General features: G+C 44.3%; 1 protein-coding gene across 1 annotated transcript in view; it reads right to left on the bottom strand.

Annotated features, from left to right (window-relative positions):
* The window catches only part of LOC126483772 (endoplasmic reticulum transmembrane helix translocase), a 193,491-nt gene that overhangs the window by 39,708 nt on the left and 133,191 nt on the right, over positions 1-20,592 (bottom strand). Inside the window, exons 19-20 of the mRNA XM_050106925.1 lie at positions 14,484-14,626; positions 10,865-10,997 (exon numbers count right to left, since the gene is read on the bottom strand). Of these exons, the coding sequence (XP_049962882.1) occupies positions 10,865-10,997; positions 14,484-14,626 (276 nt within the window). The remainder of the gene's footprint in view (positions 1-10,864; positions 10,998-14,483; positions 14,627-20,592) is intronic.

Here is a 20,592-nt window from a genome sequence, read left to right as displayed (position 1 = left end):
TAGCTAGCGATGCACACTGACGAAGCCTCGCTCCTTTGCCGAGCAGATAGTTAGAATAGCCTTCAGCTAAGTCAATGGCTACGACCTAGCAAGGTGCCATTAGTAACATTGCATGTATCTAAAGAGTCTCACTTGTATCACCACAATCTCCAGATGTACCAAAAGGATGGATTAAAGTTAAGTATTCCAGAAGCTACGTACTTTTCTGTATAGCATTCATTACGTATCCTGTTTCAGACCTCACGCCTTCCTGCTTTAGCTTAGCGCGTGCCTTTCGGCTTCCTCTCATTGTGTCTAGGCTGTCTTGTCTAGACACAACATTTTTGGCGAAGAGTCCGAAAAGGGTCTTGTTCTTTCTAATTGCTTACATTTACTTGTGTCATGGCTTCGCCAGATGTACTGTCCAAATTTTATCGCTTGCAGAATCAGCAGACGCAGGCGTTATTGGATGCCCTTGGACAGCTCGTCCAGGTTCAACGTGCACTGCAAAACGATGCGGCCGCCGCCGCTTCATCGCTACCGCAGCCACAACATGCAGTTGCACCCCCATTTTGTCCCTACGAACCAGCTAAGGAAACATGGATGGAGTGGTCACGCCAGTTTGGATTTCATCTCGCCGCCTACAGAATTCAAGGTAACGAGCGGCAGCCTCATTTATTGTCGTGTGTAGGGGTGCAAACGTACCGTGTGATAGTGAAATTATTTCCCCGCCGCGACGGCAACTCTGTCCTACGAAGAAATTTTGTCTGCTTTAGATGCCTATTTCAAGGAAACAGTTAATGTAGTTGCAAAAAGGTATACTTTCTTTCGTACAAAACATACGGCCGGTCAGACTAATAGGGAGTGGGTTGCAACATTGCAAGGCCTTACAAGGGATTGTGCTTTTGAGTGTGAATGTGGACTCCCTTATTCAGATACAATGGTACGTGATGCAATAGCACAGAACGTTTCTGATGTTCGCATACGGGAACAGATTTTGAAACTCGTCAATCCCTCCCTTCCACAAGTGATAGACATATTGGATAGACAAGACACGCTTGACTTTGCTCAGAAATCATTTGCAACTTCGCCAGCCGTGTGTAACATTAATCAGCCCGCCGGGTGCGCTGCGCGGACCGATAAACTGCCCTCGCGCACGTCCACGCTGCTGCCGCCACGCTCTAAACCAGGTGTGCCGCGTAAGCATACATATGCAGTGAAATCGTGCCCGCGGTGTGCTACTAGACATTCGCGTGAACATTGCCCATCACGCCAAGCTATTTGCTTTTTCTGTAATAAGAAAGGACATGTTCAAAGTGTTTGCCAGAAAAAGCTCAGATCAGACAATCACAACCATTTCAGGCCCTTTGCTTCGCGCCGGAATCGGAGCAAGAATACTCAGGCTCGTGAACCTTCGCCCATGGACATTCATGTAGTTAATTCCACTTCGTCCAGTGCCACTGTCTCTAACAGTGACTGTGTTCGTCCCACACAAAGTGTGTGTCGACGTCGCCGGAAATCACGTCAATTAGCAAGTGATGCTGCACCTGTATCAGTTCAAATTGCACGAGACAGTCGCTCTTGTCGTCAGAAGGACAATAAACTTTTTGTAGATTTGGACATTCATGGCCACATGATAGCATTCCAGCTCGATACCGGAGCTGCTGTTTCATTGATCAATCACGACACGTACAAACAACTGGGCAAACCTCCGTTGCGCGCCTCAAATGTTAAGTTACATAGTTATTCAGGTCAGAATATCCCTGTGTTAGGACAGTGCACTCTTCTTGCAACATACAAGGGACAAACACAACTTGTGTCATTTTACGTTCTTCGTTCTTCTACTGCAGTGAACTTGTTTGGTTTAGATTTATTTCAATTGTTTAACATGTCTATAGTAAATCAGGTCCTATCAGTGAATCAGACTGTGTCTTCAGACAGTGTTTCTCGTCTGTGTGAAGAATTTGCAGACATTTTTGCACTGGGCTTAGGTTGCGCTCAGCACTATGAAGCACATTTGGAACTGAAAGTCAACGCGCAACCGAAATTTTTCAGAGCGCGCAATGTTCCTCACGCATTGCGTGATGAGGTCGCAAGAACATTACACGATTTAGAATCACAAGGTGTGAGTGAATGTGCACAATGCCCCTTCCATTTCAGCTCCGCTTCATCGCTTAAGCCGTACAGGTGTTCCGTTCGACTGGACGACGGAACGCGAACGCGACTTTCGCCAGTTGAAATCGGCGTTGCTTTCTAATACTTGCCTTACGCCATTCGATCCCCAGAAACCCCTTTTGTTGATGGTAGATGCATCGGATTTCGGGATCGGTGCTGTGCTTGCGCACAAAGATGGATCGCACGATCGCCCTATTGCCTTTGCGTCCAAATTGCTCTCATCTGCGCAAAGAAATTACTCGCAGATAGAGAAAGAAGTTTTGGCTCTCGTCTTTGGTGTTACTAAGTTCCATGATTTCTTGTAAGGTCATCACTTCACCATCCAAGCGTTGTCTGCTATCTTTTGCATTGAAGGTCTTCCGCAGACTATTGTTTCCGACAATGGCCCACAATTCATGTCCGCAGAATTTCAGTCATTCTGCCAGGCCAATGGTATTCAACATCTGACATCCGCGCCGTTTTCGCCTCAGTCAAACGGTGCCGCTGAAAGATTGGTCCGGACTTTCAAGTCACAGATGTTGAAGCTAAAAGAGTCGCATTCTCAGGAGGACGCGTTGTTGCTCTTTTTGTCTTCGTATCGCTCTCAGCCTCGCGATGGTCGCTCGCCGGCTGGGTTGCTCCACGGTCGTCCTCATCGAACCTTGATGTCTTTGCTGCATCCGCCGCATCAGGTTCCTGTGCAGCGGCAGACTCCTGCTTTTGCTCCAGGCGATGTTGTACTCTATCACAACTATCGCGGTTCACAGCGTTGGCTCGCAGGGCACATTCTTCGCTGCCTCGGCCGCGCGATGTATTTGGTTTTGGGGGCCTCTGGTGAGGTGTGTCGGCATCTCAATCAGCTGCGCCTCTGTCGTCGCACGAGTTCTGCCGCTCCCCGTCTGCTTTCAGCGACGGTGCCGTCCGGTCAGCGCCCTGGGGACCCATCTACTGGCTCACCTCATCCCCAGGTGTTACCGACGATGCCTTCCATTTTGCCACATGGCGACGCGACGCCGACGCCGCCGCTGCCGCCACCGCCACCGCCGCTTGGTCTCCCGCCGGCGCCACCCGCAGAGGATGCTTCGCTGCAACCGCCATGTGCCTCCCTGGGTCGCGCGCCGCCGATCACTTCCCGTGACCAGCTGTCCTCCGCCATGGAACTCTTGCCCGCTCCGGACCACATGACGTCGTCATCGCGCGTCGGATACCCCGACGCAATGGAGGTCGACCCTTCGGCCCCTCCTGTCTCTTTACGGGCGCATACACCGCATGTTGACGTGCACCCTGGACTAGGTTTTCAGGCGTTTCCTAGATCCCCTCGGACCAAATGGCCGGGTGCGGGTGGCACAGCCTCGCCTGTTGTTAGGCTCCCCACCTCATCGCATACGTCAACATGGGGTCCTCCCCACGGCGGGCGGAAGCCTTATAACACGACCGTTCGCCGATTTGCGGGGGAGGAATGTGGTGTCACCGCCAGACACCACACTTGCTAGGTGGTAGCTTTAAATCGGCCGCGGTCCATTAATACATGTCGGACCCGCGTGTCGCCACTGTGTGATCGCAGACCGAGCGCCAGGTCTCGAGATACGGAATAGCACTCGCCCCAGTTGTACGGACGACGTAGCTAGCGATGCACACTGACGAAGCTTCGCTCCTTTGCCGAGCAGATAGTTAGAATAGCCTTCAGCTAAGTCAATGGCTACGACCTAGCAAGGCGCCATTAGTAACATTGCATGTAACTAAAGAGTCTCACTTGTATCGCCACAATCTCCAGATGTACCAAAAGGATGGATTAAAGTTAAGTATTCCAGAAGCTACGTACTTTTCTTTATAGCATTCATTACGTATCCTGTTTCAGACCTCACGCCTTCCTGCTTTAGCTTAGCGCGTGTCTTTCGGCTTCCTCTCATTGTGTCTAGGCTGTCTTGTCTAGACACAACACGGAGTTTATTGTTGAGAGCAGTAGCACACCAGTTGTCATCCCACTTTTGGGCAAAAAAAGATCTGACATAGATCCACATATCTGCAGGTGGAGGCATGAAAGGGAACAATGGGTGAGTATTGACTTCTCTAGCCAAACGATCAGCCAGTTCATTCCCTGGGATACCCACATGACTTGGGACCCAGAGAAAGACAACTGAGCAGGCGGCACAGCCAAGGGAGCAGAGAAGGTCATGGATAGCAGAAACCACAGGATGACAAGAGTAGCACTGGTCGATTGCCTGCAGGCTGCTCATTCAGTCAGTACACATTAAAACACTGTGGAGGGAGGCCTGAGTAACAAAATGGAGCACCCTGGTAATGGCTAGCAGCTCTTCTATGAACGCACTACATGATTCCAGCAATTAATGGTGTTCTAAGCCAATAGGAGATGTGAAAGCATATCCCGCTTTATCTATTGTATTAGAGCCACCAGTGTAGACGATGGTAGCACCCTGGAATTGCAAGGATGGAACGTACAAGACATTGGAATACCATAGAGGCAACAGAGACCTTACAATCCTAGAATAGGTTGGTCCTATTCCATGGCCTAGACACCATCCAAGGGTGGGGGTGGGGGGGCAGGGGGTTTGAGACAAAAGATACAGGGTGCATTCCAGTGAGTGAAGATGGAGATCCCAAGAGAAGGAAGTGGGATGCATTTCAACAGGCTATCCCACCCATGGGTGTTACCGTCCCTCGCTTGCAAAGAGAACACGGTACACAGAATGGTCAAGGAATCTGTAAATGGCAATTGTGCAAGAAACCAGGAATTGGCTTCATCATATTTGTAAGGGGGGGGGGGGGGGGAGGGAGGGGGGGATGAATCCCTGCTTCTGCAAGGAGACTGTCAACAGGATAGCCAGACACAACCCGCAATGGAGAAGAGGATCAAGAGTTTTCAGAGTGGAAGGTGCCGTTGAGTTGAGCCATAAGCCAGACTTCCATAAATTAGTCTGGACAACACCAAGGCATGGTAAAGGTGTCTGGACAACACCAAGGCACGGTAAATATGGAGAAGAGTAGCATGGTCTGCACTCGAAGATGTGTGAGTGAGGAGGCGGAGAGCATTAAGCTTCCACATGTATGTAATCTTTAGGTGGCCAATATGGGGCAGCCACGTCAGCTTTTTATCAAAACTAAGACTCAAGACACATGACTGTGCTACAGCATCTAGGAGCTTGTCACCTAAATAAAGTTTTGGTTTGGAGTGTACTATGGGTTGACAACAAAAATGCGTAACTGGTGTTTTGGGGGGAGAAAACTGGAAACCATTGGAGGTAGCCCTCACAGAGCTCAGTCAGATGGTGCCTTGGAACTGGAACTCAGCAGACGCTATCAATTGGGAGCTGCACCAGATGCAACAATTGTCAACATACAATGCCAGGATAACCAGAGGCCCAACAGAGGTTACAAGCTCATTGATGGTTATGAGGAAGAGTGTGACACTTCATATCGAACCCTGTGGGATACCGTTCTCCTGAATCTGAGGGGTGCTGAGTGAAGTGCCAATTAGATGAGGCAGTGGGATGAAAACTCACGAATAAAAATCAGAAGGGGATCACGAAAGTCCCAGTCATGGAGGGTAACTAAAATGTGATGGCACCAAGCCATATTGTATGCCTTATGTAGGCCAAAAAGACCGCAATAAGGTGCCAGCAGTTAGTAAAAGCCTGTCGGATTGCAGTTTCCATTCTGAGTAAATGGTCAGTTGGAGATCATCCTTCTCTGAAGCCACACTGATACGAGGACAAGAGGTCCAAGATTCGAGTACCCAACATAATCGAAAGCTAACCATCCTCTCCAGAAGTTTACAAAGTGCATACGCCAGGCTAAACGGGCGGTAGCTGCCGAGAGATATTTGGTTCTTCCCAGCTTAAGGACTAGGATAACTGTACTGTCTCGCCATTGTGAGTGGAAGGCACCTGTGAGCCAAATGCGGTTGAAGACCCTGAGTAGATACTGCCTCTGTGTAACATCCAAGTGTTGCATCATCTGGTTGTGGATGGAATCTGGGCCTGGGGCCATGTCATGTGAAGAGGTAAGAGCCTGTGAGAATTCATATTCAGTGAAGGGTTCATTATAGAGTTCAGCTTGGTGAGGGTTGAAACAGAGGGAGTGGTCTGTTCAACTCAGTGTTTCTGCCAGAGAAAGGAAGCAGGATATGAAGAGGACACCAATGTGGTTGCGATGTGTGTTGCACAGTGTCCTGCAAGTACATATGAATCATTAGACAGAGCATCTTGGAAGATAAAGACCTTGGACAGTTGACTGTCACTGGTGGCCCAGAAGGCTACAGAGCTTGGACCAAACCTGCAATGAAGCGGCATACATCCCTAGGGAGCAAAGGTAGCACTCCCAGCATTCCCTTTTACTCCGCTTAATAAGGTAACAAGCCTTAGCAAGGAGCACTTCAAAGTGAGGAGGATGGACTGTGAAGGTAGTTGTTTAAATCGCTGCAGCACCCGTTGGCAGTCCAGGACTGACTGCTATGTCCTTGGTCCATCACGGAATGTGCGAGACTGGGATATGAGCGAGATCTCTGAATAGAGGAACAGCAGTGCCAGCAGCATGAAGAATAGTGGCAGAGATGCCCTGCACGACTGCATCAATGCAATTCAAAAGAGAGGTGTGGAAGTATACAGCAGGCGTATATAAAGGCCAATTGGTCCTACGGAATGGTCAATGTGGGGGCACGGCTGCCGGGCGACGGCAAGGGAATGATAGAACCACTGGAAACTGGTCACTGCCACAAAGATCATCTTGGAGTGACAGATGTAGGGAAGTCACAAGAGAAGGGAGGAGATTGTGAGATCAATAGCAGCAAAGGTGCCATGAGCAGCACTGATGTGGGTAGGGGAACTGTCATTGAGAAGACACAAAGTCTGCAATAAGTTGGTCGAGCAGAAGACCCCTACCCGACGAAGTGGCTCTCCCCCAGAGGTGGATGAAGCACCCTGGAGGGAGGTACACATTGCAAACGGTGATTGCTGGAGTCATCTGCACTTTAATCGTATTGCTTCCAGGCTGGTATGAAGGTGGATCCAGTCACTAATGACATCAACGCAAACCAAATTGCAGACCTCTCCAGACGCTGTCCGGAGCTGGCATGGCTCAGACAGAAAACACGATAACCACGAAATGTTGGAGAGTGGGTATCATGAAGTGCGTTTCTTGAAGAGCAAGAAAAAAGAGTAGGAGGAAACACGGCCTTCTATTTCCAATAGGTGATGGCAATATCTTTTGTAATTCCACTGGATTATCAAGTGGTGAGAGTCCAGGTGAGACATAAAGAAGCCGAGAGGACGTCACATCACTTGGTCGGTGGTCTTCACCAATGAGAATGGGGTGGCATAACTGGGTCTGATTCAGGATGAGGAGAAGGGGGCAAAGCCTCCTGGAAGCCCAGTCCTTTGACTTGCATTGCTTCTTCTTCTTCTTCTTCCTCGGAGGGAGGGAGGAGGCATTATCAGTAAGGGAGCAAGTGGCAGTGATGTCGTGATTGGACAGAGAGATAGTGGCTTTGGAGCCCTTGGAGCGTGGGTCTCTAGTTCGACCTGAGGGTGCAAGCTTCCTGTACTACAAACACTTGGGAGGGGTGTTCCAAGAGGGAGCCCCATCCATAGGATGTCTTCCCTGGTGGAGGAGGAGGATGAGTAGGAGCAGTTCCTGGAGGAGAAGGGACAGAAGGCACTGAGGGTGAGGGAAAGGAAGGGGGGCAGGATGGGGGTAAGGGGGAGGGGGGGCTGAAAGGCCTCCCCACATGAAGAGGGCAGCCACAGTCACCACAGATGGGAGGGGTATCGCATTGCAAGGACATGCAGCCAAACCCTTGCAAGGACATGCGGCCAAACCCTTGCGAGGACATGTGGCCAAACTTGAGGCAACGGAAACAACACATGGGAGGCGGAATGTACAGTTTCACGTCACATCTGTACACCATTATCTTGACCTTCTCGGGCAGCTTATCCCCATCAAATGCCAGGATGAAAGCCCCAGTGTCTACATAATGGTCCTTAGGACCTTTCTGGACATGCCGGGCAAAATGGACACCACATTGTTCCAGATTTGCCCTGTCTTCATCATCGGACTGGAGGAGAAGGTCCCTATAGAAAATTACATCCTGTGTCATACTGAGTGAGTTGTGAGGAGCGATAATCACGAGGATGTCTCCTAAACGGTTGCAGTCACAGATGCAGGCTGGCTGACTGGCAGAAGGTGTCTTTATAAGTAGAGCGCCAGATCTCACCTTGCTTAACAACTCAACTGCACTGAAATTGTCCTCAATTTGGTCCACAAAGAAAAGGGGTTTGGTGGCGGCAAAAGTCTCCCCATTGGTCCTGGTACAAACCAGGAACCGAGGAAAGGGTTTCACCCCAAGCCATTGGGCCTGGCTCTCCTCCCAGGGGGTAAACAAGGAGGGTAAGGCAGAAACAGGAACTGAGACAGAACTATGTTGAGAAAGAGGCACGGCCACAGACGAGGGGTCAGAGAGTTTAACACCTTTCATGTGCCAAACATCTGCCCACATATAACCTACTCTGAACAGGGGCTCGCCTTATGAGCATCACTCAGCCACAGCAACGGCCACTTGGAGGACAGTCGTCGTTGGGTGTTCGGATTTCACAAGGCGTTCACAGGACAGGTCCCAGCAGTGTGATCCCTGTGGTGTCAGCGGGCCCAGATGGGTACACAACAGCCCTACCACACAGACTAACTACCAAGCTGGTGACCTAGCAAGGAGGCAAAAGGGCTATGGCAGGGAGGAAAGCGAAGGGGGGAAAAGGTAGAGGGCAAGAAGGAGGAGGAGGAGGAGGAGGAGGAGGAGAGGAGAGGAGAGGAGAGGAGAGGAACCTACACCAAAGATGCTAGGGAGGGAGTTCTTCCCCATCTGGCTCACACTACAGATTTCAAATTTAGAGATGGAAGTCAAACGCCGGAGGGGGACCAAAACAGAAAAGCCAAAATAGAGGAGGAAAAGCAACCAACCAAAATCACAAGATGAAGCAAAGTCACAAGGATAGCTGGGCCGACATGAAGAACAACACCGGGAGAGGGAAAGGAAGGGGCAAAGGGAAAGGAAGACGGATAGGGATGGAGAAGGAAGGGGAAGGTACAGCAGCCTGGTAAAGAATAAAAGCTGCAATAGCTCGGGGACCCATTCACATCGCTTATGTAGCCACAAAAGACTTGTGGTCCCCCTGGGGTACAGCGCAGCTACTGACTCTGCACCTAGCGGCACTATCCCCCCAACATCCATACTTGCTCCCACAGCTGCCCATCATCTTCCACCACCCCTACCCTGCCACCCTCTCCCCGCCTCATGCCTCCTTTTTATCCGCACCACTCACTCCAGATTGCTGCTCATGCTAGATGCTGGCAGATTCTGCAGTCAGGGTCCGAGCAGCCATAGGCAGTATCCATGTGTATGCAAGTCATTTTTGTCTTTGTTTTCTGCTTCTGGAGAAGGCTAAAAGTTTAGCAATCTTTTCACTGTGTGTCTGTGACTCAATGCCTGCTGTATGTGGTGAGTAGCAATAATTGTTTTTGTATTATTGTTATACCATCCTGGACTTTCCAGTGCCTGAAGGTTACATGGGTCAACTGAGTAACCAGTGAGCAGGTAATGAATCAAACTGGGGAAAAAAATTATGTCACAACTTGATTATAAGAAGGGATTGGTTGGTAGGACAAATCCTTAAGCATGACGTCTCATCATTTGGTAATGGAGGGAAGTGTGAGGGGAAGAAGACTTTCTCTTCGCAAAATGCTATTGAGAAAATTTAGAGGTGAGAGATTTGCAGCTGACTGCAGAATGGTTGTATTGCCTCCAATGTACATTTCGCATAAGGACCACAATGAGGAGATATGACAAATTTGGGTTCATATGGAGGCATATAGACAGTAATTATTCCCTTTGTGGTGTATGGTACCTTCTGCCACATGCCATACAATGGCTTGTGGTACAAGCAGATACAGATGTAAAAACTCTGGAGGGAGACCAAGGGTCAAATACAGTAAGCAAGTTGAAATGGATGATGAGGCTTGCATAGGACAGAGTAGCGTGGAGAGCTGCATCACGCCAGTTGTCGGACTGAAGACCAGCAGAAAAACAACAACAACAACGACACATCCCACAATCTAAGATGAACAGTAGCATGCTAGCAATGACTCTGCATTGTTTATAAAAATTCAGGTATGTAACCTAAAATACTGCAACTGAAATTACAGTTGTAGTAGCAAACAAAAGTACTATAATAGATATCTTTTTGTTTACAATGAATCTTTGCTTCTGCACTTTCTTACAAAAACTTACAGTCTATAAGAATGATGATAAAGTAAAACACAGCATAATATACGTTATAGAGAATACAGGATTCAAGTAGCATAAAATACATTCTATTCTCAACGTAAGACAAACAACAATTACAAAATATCAGAATTTTAAAAATGAAGAAGAAGAAAACAGAGAACTAATAATGCAACAACTGCAGGAAATTTGGAAATACCTAATGCTCAAAACTCAACACAAATTAATATTGTACAGCTACAGTGTAGAAAATTTTATTTATTTTATAAAGATTATACTAATAACTTTATACATGTCTGTGCCAATACAGCTGACAAACAGAAGACAATGCAACCATAATCTCAGATATGAAGTGAAGTAAACAGCTTCAGAAAATTGTTCCAAAAAATAGATGGAATGTGTCTAACAAGAACTCACTGTAATGTGGAAGTTACAACTTACCCTATAATTAATGGCAAATGTTGCAACTTGCAGTGCCATTGAAATTATGTACACTGTGCTATTAAGTAAGCTTGGTGCAAATTCTTCTTCTTCACTGTCAACATCACCAACACTTTCTGTGGGCTTTTCATCCCTGCAAAACAATAATAAAATAAGAAAAGACAAGGTTGAGAGAAATATATATGGAATAGCAACCCAAAAAATCTAAATTATAGGGAGGGGGAGGAATGAGTTAATTGTTCTTTGAAAAGATTTTCTGGCTCATATTCCATCTTGAATTTTTTTCTATTTTAATAAACAGTAGCTCTGCACTCAGGATGATTGGATCACAATAGTAAAAGTCAAAAATTAGGCAAGGAACAACTTTATTGCTCATGTGACACATTTCGAAATTTATCTATCGTCAGATATCCGGAGCTGCTGCATGTGAATGTTTGTTTCACATACAACTGGAAACTCTTCATCTACATGCAGCAATCACTCTTGGATATCTGATGATGGACAAATTCTGAAATGCATCATATGAGCAATAAAGTCATTTCTTGACTGTTGTTTGACTTACCATTGACCCAGTCAGCCTGAATGCACTACTACTGATTATTATAATAATTGTCACCTGCCTCCAGCATGACTTCATGTCACATTTATATTCTTCTATTTTATTGCATATTTTTACATTCATGGAAAAAAATTGCAGCACCAAGGAGGAGTGACGCAAACAAAAGTTGGCAGATGTGTTTCTACTTCTGAAAGGTGATACCTATTCAAATCTTGGACTTGTTGCATAAGAGTGAGGATGCAAATCAGGTTTGCTTTACACACACTCTGTAATGGTTGTGTGAGTTTGGATGTGGTGAGCTGATGTCAGTCCAGAATGCTTTTAAAGTGACAAGACACCATTACCAACACTTGACTGTGGCATGTGAGACTGCCGAGAGAGAAGACCACGTGTTGCCACTTATGAACAGCATTCCAAGGGATGTTTTTCAACAGAACAATGCTCGTCCACATACCACTGTTGCAACCCACTGTGCTTTACAGAGTGTTGACATGTTGCTTTAGTCTGCTCTATCACCACATCTGTCTAATCGAGCACATATTGGACACCATCTGATGACAACTCCAGTGTTATCCAAAACCAGCATTAACCGTCCAATGTTGATCGACCAACAGCTCTACCCATGAACACTGCTTGCTGTTTGATTCACCCTTTAGAAATTTCAATCTCCCAGACTTTTTGTTGCAAGCTCTATATTTTGAAAGTAGTATGAAAGTAGCAACTTCATAAAGGCAACTGCTTTAAGAATTAGGGTGTAGTAATGACAGCCTCGCAGTATATTTACTCTCTAATGAAGTCTGTAATGAAGAATCAGGAAATATTTGCAAATAATTGTAGCATTCACAGATACAAAACTAGGAACAAAAAATCACTTCTTAATATTACTCCCGCAGAGGAAGAAGTATGCTGCCATAAAAATAATTGACCATCACCCTTGTGAATTAAAGGTTCTGGCAGATAATGGAAGTTAAACACATTACTATAATTTCTACATGAGAATTCCTTCTACTCCATAGATGTATTTCTGATTAGGTAGGATATATGAGGTGCGTCCATAAAATATGTTTTCCCACATGCTCCACAGCTAGCAATCCATACGACATGAAATGGTGTGTGTGCTAACATAACTTCCTGGGATCTCACGTTAACTCTGCAGCAGCAGCTGAAAATGGAGGTTTGTATTCCAGCCCCCACCATGTGTGATGTGAGACGGGTGATAGTTTTTTGAATGCACAGAACACAGTGCCGATTGAAATTCATCATCAACTGTGCCAAGCCCACAGGCCTAACGTAATGAGCAAGCAGATGATGCATCACTGATGCAAAGACTTTACAGGATGCACCAAAATGTTCATGATGATGAGCGCAACATAGGAGGCCATCCATTATTGAAGTTACCCATGTATGGAGAATCATCACTTCACAATCAAGGAACTCGGCAGTCAGTTTCCACAGATGTCTGCTCTTTGTTGCACGAAATTGTCAAGAACACCTGTTCCATAAATTGGATTCTGAAACAACTAACACCTGAACACAAAGCTAAGTGCATGGGGCCAGCTTTGACTTTTCTGCAGTGGTACCATGATGAGTTTTTAGACTGGATCATCACAGGTGATGGAATTTGGGTTGCACACAATAAGCCAACCAGCAGTCAAGGGACTGGTGTTACATATTATAGTCTCATATGAACACTTATTTTTTGGGAATCGGCACCACCCCAATATATTTCAAATCACGTGTTTTCATATTTTATTTCTCATTGGTGAGGATATTACCACAGCCTTTAAATAAGACAGTGCTCATTGATACATGGCATGTGCTACATTACACACTGGTACTAGTAGTCTGTGACTTGTTCTTAAGAGGATGTGTGAGGAAGATAACTACGAGACATTTACCACAGAGTTACTGTGTTGACTAACACTTTCAGTACTTGCAAGCCTGATCTTTTTGTCTTTAACACCAAGCCTAACAAATGTTAAGTTCACACTGAGCTCATCCACCTTGAAATTAAAATAACTTTGAAACTTCCTGGCAGATTAAAACTGTGTGCCCGACCGAGACTCGAACTCGGGACCTTTGCCTTTCGCGGGCATGTGCTCTACCATCTGAGCTACCGAAGCACGACTCACACCCGGTACTCACAGCTTTACTTCTGCCAGTACCTCGTCTCCTACCTTCCAAACTTTACAGAAGCTCTCCTGCGGTCTGTAAAGTTTGGAAGGTCGGAGACAAGGTACTGGCAGAAGTAAAGCTGTGAGTACCGCTCATAAGTCGTGCTTCGGTAGCTCAGATGGTAGAACACTTGCCCGCGAAAGGCAAAGGTCCCGAGTTCGAGTGTCGGTCAGGCACACAGTTTTAATCTGCCAGGAAGTTTCATATCAGTGCACACTCCTCTGCAGAGTGAAAATCTCATTCTGGAAACATCCCCCAGGCTGTAGCTAAGCCATGTCTCCGCAATATCCTTTCTTTCAGGAGTGCTAGTTCTGCAAGGACCGCAGGAGAGCTTCTGTAAAGTTTGGAAGGTAGGAGACGAGGTACTGGCAGACGTAAAGCTGTGAGTACCGGGTGTGAGTCGTGCTCCGGTAGCTCAGATGGTAGAGCACTTGCCCGCGAAAGGCAAAGGTCCCGAGTTCGAGTCTCGGTCGGGCACACAGTTTTAATCTGCCAGGAAGTTTCAATCAGCGTACACTCCACTGCAGAGCGAAAATCTCATTCTGGAAAATAACTTTGTCTCAGAATGGGATGGACAGGATTCTGAGAGACAGTGGAATTCCAATGGGATAGAAGGATGTAAGCAGCTTAGAGGGCTTCCTCAGATGGTGTTGAGAATGACGTTCTACATATAAACTATTTCAAATGTATGTATATACCTTGTTTAAGAAATGGCTGCACAAGCTAAGGCTGATTCAGTTATGTTCTACATATTATGCCTGCTGTAATACGTTTGACATACCACTACAAACTACAAGAAGCAAATGTGATACCCTATTTCTTAATAAATAAATAAATAAATATTACAAAAGTAATTTGGTAGTTTTGTTAACAATTTTCACTTACTTTGGTGGTGATCTCAGTGATGCTTGTTGCACTAGGTATATTAGGCACACAAAATGTACCGTAAATTGAAGCAAGACTGTTAGAATAGTGTAAAGGTTGAAGATGTTTGGAAGAGGTCTTTGCTTTGATAATGTCTTCAATGGCTTGAAATGAGAGAAAAACATAATCATCATTTGATACGAACAAGTCAATCACTGGTGTACAATTATTTGTATGAAATATGATTTTTTTTTTTATTACTAACTAATCACTTTGGATTAACAGTAAGACCCACATTGTTATTGTTATTATTATCATCATCATCATCATCATCATTATACATATCAATAAAACACACACACACACACACACACACACACACACAAACACAAACAAAATAAAAATTAATTTTTCTTACATGTAAATGATCTAATAATTATAAACCATATGTAAAACTGGATTGGTCTAAATTTAAAAGCTAGATTTATAAGGATGATTACGTGACTACTACATTTAACTTCTTGAGTTTACTTTAACATTTGTCCCACATACCCCATTAATGAATCAAAGTTACTTTTCTATATACAATTTTGAATTTAAGTTTCCATATTTTGATTTAAGAAAGAATAATTTTAATTTTGTGTAGCCCGTACCTGTCCCCCCCCCCCTCCCCCTCTTTTTCTGCAATCAAGTGTGACCGCCATTTAAGATGTTTCTTCTTCCATAAATAAACCTGTGTTACGTGATGATCAGATAACAGCAATTTATACCATTAGTAAGGAAAGTTCTGGCAATGTGTATATGATAAGGAGTAAAGGAGACCAGTCATCCAACTACAGAGGCTTTAAGGGGACCACACCGTCGTTCAGGCGGGGGGGGGGGGGGGGGGGGGGGGGGGGGGGGCAAAAAAAAAAAAACTATTTTCAGTTTTCATCATATTTCGATAGATTAACGTTTTATTTAAGTACTCTGAAAAGGATTTTGCTGAAAAAATTTTTTTTCCAAGCATTTAAAGAGCATTTTCCTACCACGTGTGTTTATGTGCCACGCCCACTTTTTTGCATATATATTTTAGATCTTTATATCCCCTGCAATGCACGTTAGAGATTTTTAAAATTTTTTATTACCAGGTGTGTTGGCTATCCTTGGAATGCTATGGTTGGTATTCTTTTGTTTCTGCTGTTTGTAAACAACACACTTTCAAATACACGGTTAGTTTTGTTCAAGTGTGATTGCGAGTAGTTGTTATACTTACGTTTGTAGTGCTTGTTTGTGTGTGTTTTGTTGTGTTTATTGAAGCAACGCAGCTAGCTCTTTATTCGCACGAAGTAATGGCCGCTATCGACAGGGGATCTCAAGTTGATTCCGTATTTCGTGATTTCCAGAAAGCTTTTGACACCGTTCCTCACAAGCGACTTCTAATCAAGCTGCGGGCCTACGGGGTATTGTCTCAGTTGTGTGACTGGATTCGTGATTTCCTGTCAGGAAGGTCGCAGTTCGTATTAATAGACGGCAAATCTTCGAGTAAAACTGAAGTGATATCAGGTGTTCCCCAGGGAAGCGTCCTGGGACCTCTGCTGTTCGTGATCTATATAAATGACCTGGGTGACAATCTGAGCAGTTCTCTTAGGTTGTTCGCAGATGATGCTGTAATTTACCGTCTAGTAAGGTCATCTGAAGACCAGTATCAGTTGCAAAGTAATTTAGAAAAGATTGCTGTATGGTGTGGCAGGTGGCAGTTGACACTAAATAACGAAAAGTGTGAGGTGATCCACATGAGTTCCAAAAGAAATCCGTTGGAATTCGATTACTCGATAAATAGTACAATTCTCAAGGCTGTCAATTCAACTAAGTACCTGGGTGTTAAAATTACGAACAACTTCAGTTGGAAAGACCACATAGATAATATTGTGGGGAAGGCGAGCCAAAGGTTGCGTTTCATTGGCAGGACACTTAGAAGATGCAACAAGTCCACTAAAGAGACAGCTTACACTACACTCGTTCGTCCTCTGTTAGAATATTGCTGGGCGGTGTGGGATCCTTACCAGGTGGGATTGACGGAGGACATCGAAAGAGTGCAAAAAAGGGCAACTCATTTTGTATTATCACGTAATAGGGGAGAAAGTGTGGCAGACATGATACGCGAATTGGGATGGAAGTCATTACAGCAAAGACGTTTTTCGTCGCGGCGAGATCTATTTACGAAATTTCAGTCACCAATTTTCTCTTCCGAATGCGAAAATATTTTGTTGAGCCCAACCTAAATAGGTAGGAATGATCATCAAAATAAGAGAAATCGAAGCTCGAACAGAAAGGTTTAGGTGTTCGTTTTTCCCGCGCGCTGTTCGGGAGTGGAATGGTAGAGAGATAGTATGATTGTGGTTCGATGAACCCTCTGCGAAGCACTTAAATGTGAATTGCAGAGTAGTCATGTAGATGTAGATGTAGATGAAGATGACGAAACGTAAAGCCATTTTCAAGAAACGACAATTTAGAGGAAACAAGTTTAGAAAGCTTTCTGTACAAGAGGTTATGTCGCCTGGTAACAATGTTTCTAATTGCAATTCTTCAACAAGTGCATCATCAAAGAAGCTCTCACCATTTCAAGAGAGTTACAACGAATTTACTGTAAGTGACAAGGGGTGCAGTAACATTATTATAAATGTGAGAATATTATCAGATGTAATTTCTAAATTTGTGCAATGTAGACTGTGTGATCAGTCACAGAGTGTGAAAATTTAAAGAGTGTGCCAGTGGGAGAAAAGGCCTAGCAATTGCTTCGGATTTAATTTGCACTAAATGTTCGGCTGTGATTTCATTTACGAGTTCTTCAAAACCAGAAGCAAGTGGCCCTTGGGAAACCAATACTAGATTAGTTTATGCCTTATGATCCGCAGGCAAGGGCATGGCTGCAGGGAGAACATTTTGTTTAGTGATGAACTTACATCAACCACCAAATAAATTTGAAAAACTGACTGCATATTAAAGAAAGCTGTATGTGAGGTCAGTGAGGAAAGCATGAAACTGGCTGCTAGGGAAGCAGTGGAAGAAAATGATGGATGTTCGGATATTGCAGTTGCACTTGATGGAAGTTGGCAGAAAAGAGGACATACTTCTCTGAATGGAGTAGTGACTGCCATGAGTATAAACACCAGTAAAATGTTACATCTGGAGATAATGTCTAAATATTGCAAATTTTGCAAAGTCAATGAACATAAAGAGCACAACTGTGTGGCTAATTTTAGAGGAACAAGTGGTGGCATGGAAGTTCATGGAGTACATCAAATATTTCATCGCTCTGTAGAAACAAGAGGCGTACGGTACACCAAATATTTGGGTGATGATGACAGTAAGGCATACAACACTGTGGTGTGCTCCAAGCCATATGGAGATGCCATTATTAGCAAAATAGAATGTGTAGGCCATGTTCAAAAATGTTTGGGAACAAGGCTGAGAAAACTAACTGTTGATACGAGAGGGAAAAAAAATTAGAAGATGGAAAATTGTTGACCGGACAGGGTCGGTTAACTAGAACTGAAATAGAAAACTTGCAGACAATTAGCAGAAATAAACAAAATCTGGAGGCAATGAAGAGAGATGTTTGGGCCATATTCTTCCATAAGTCATCTACTGATGATAATCCATGTCATGGATTGTGCCCATCAGGAGAAAATTTGTGGTGCAGGCAACTGGAGAATTTGGAACCGTCTTCCTAAAACTGTATTTGTAGGCTCGCATACAATGAAACTAGGAGTTCATGATGCTGTTATTACATTCAACTGTGGTAATATTGGAAAATATTGGGTACTGAAAAAGCTGGGAATTAATCCTGGTGAAAATATGATCATTGGGCTGCAACATTGCGATAAAATGAGGATAGCCGATGCAGACAGGTCTGCATCTAATATGGCCAACAAAGCAAGACAAACATCCAGCAAGGTGAAAAACAAGCTGCAAGACCTGCTAGAGGCCAAAGAAGGGCCATCATAAGCAGCAGGACAGTTTTAATTAGCTGTAAGTAACAAATTTCAAAAGTTTTTTCTTTAAAGACAATTTCCTGCAAACTAAAATTTTCAGTACATACGCCCCATTATATCAGAAACTATCACAGATAAATGAATGAAATTTTCAGAGACTCTGCATAACATAAAAAGCCACCTCTGGTACTACATTCATTAATATTCCCCCATTAAGAAGTTCACAAAAAATATTTTCTGCAGAAAAAACTTAATATTTTTTTGTTAATAAATTTAAAAAAGTATTTCTTAAAAACTATAAAATGGATAAAGTAGATTTTAGTACAGTTGACTCTATTAAAATCATGTAACATACAGTGAAAATATTAAGGTCCTGCATCAAATAGTTTTTTTCAGAAATGAGTCAAATACTTGCCTAAATTAACATGGGTTAGACAGGCAGGGTGTGGTCCCCTTAAGCCATCAGCCGGTATACGAAAAAGAATGAAAGCTTTGTAAGCTTTCAGAAGAAATCCTTTAAAAAAAGATACTCTGCTAGTGTATACACACACACACACACACACACACAGTTTCTTTAAGCCTAAACTGCTATACATAAATGGAGTGGGAGGTGGCTGCATGTACCATTGAAGTTTTTTTATAATGAATATTTTTGTTTTAGTTTAGTACATCCTACGCAATGGTTATTAGTGGGTGTACCTCATGAGAGGTAATGAGATTTTCTACAGGGCTGAAATGAAAGTTCACCAATGGCTACAAATAAACACATACACAGCAAAACAAGACAGAATCCATGAAAAAAATGTATTTTAGTTTTTGTATTCTTCTGTGATTTTCGATCTTATTATGTCCAGCTCCCCCCCATGACCCATGGACCTTGCCATTGGTGGGGAGGCTTGCGTGCCTCAGCGATACAGATAGCCGTACCGTAGGTGCAATCACAACGGAGGGGTATCAGTTGAGAGGCCAGACAAACGTGTGGTTCCAGAAGAGAGGCAGCAGCTTTTTCAGTAGTTGCAAGGACAACAGTCTGGATGATTGACTGATCTGGCCTTGTAACACTAACCAAAACGGCCTTGCTGTGCTGATACTGCGAACGGTTGAGAGCAAGGGGAAACTACAGCCGTAATTTTTCCCGAGGGCATGCAGCTCTACTGTATGGTTAATGATGATGGCGTCCTCTTGGGTAAAATATTCCGGAGGTAAAATAGTCCCCCATTCGGATCTCCGGGCGGGGACTACTCAAGAGGACGTCGTTATCAGGAAAAAGAAAACTGACATTCTACGGATCGGAGCGTGGAATGTCAGATCCCTTAATCGGGCAGGTAGGTTAGAAAATTTAAAAAGGGAAATGGATAGGTTAAAGTTAGATATAGTGGGAATTAGTGAAGTTCGGTGGCAGGAGGAACAAGACTTTTGGTCAGGCAAATACAGGGTTATAAATACAAAGTCAAATAGGGGTAATCCAGGAGTAGGTTTAATAATGAATAAAAAAATAGGAATGCGGGTAAGCTACTACAAACAGCATAGTGAATGCATTATTGTGGCCAAGATACACACGAAGCCTGCGCCTACTACAGTAGTAAACGTTTATATGCCAACTAGCTCTGCAGATGAAGAAGAAATTGAAGGAATGTATGATGAAATCAAAGAAATTATTCAGATAGTGAAGGGAGACGAAAATTTAATAGTCATGGGTGACTGGAATTCGTTAGTAGGAAAAGGGAGAGAAGGAAACGTAGTAGGTGAATATGGATTGGGGGTAAGAAATGAAAGAAGAAGCCGCCTGGTAGAATTTTGCACAGAGCACAACTTAATCATAGCTAACACTTGGTTCAAGAATCATGAAAGAAGGTTGTATACATGGAAGAGCCCCGGGTATACTAGAAGGTTTCAGATAGATTATATAATGGTAAGACAGAGATTTAGGAACCAGGTGTTAAATTGTAAGACATTTCCAGGGGCAGAAGTGGACTCTGACCACAATCTATTGGTTATGAACTGTAGATTAAAACTGAAGAAACTGCAAAAAGGTGGGAATTTAAGGAGATGGGACCTGGATAAACTGAAAGAACCAGAGGTTGTACAGTGTTTCAGGGAGAGCATAAGGGAACAATTGACAGGAATGGGGAAAAGAAATACAGTAGAAGAAG

Source organism: Schistocerca serialis, chromosome 6, assembly GCF_023864345.2.
Source record: "Schistocerca serialis cubense isolate TAMUIC-IGC-003099 chromosome 6, iqSchSeri2.2, whole genome shotgun sequence".
In the NCBI taxonomy this organism is placed as follows: Eukaryota; Metazoa; Arthropoda; class Insecta; order Orthoptera; family Acrididae; genus Schistocerca; species Schistocerca serialis.
Note: the sequence above shows the minus strand (reverse complement) of the source record. Positions and strands in the feature narration are given on the sequence as shown.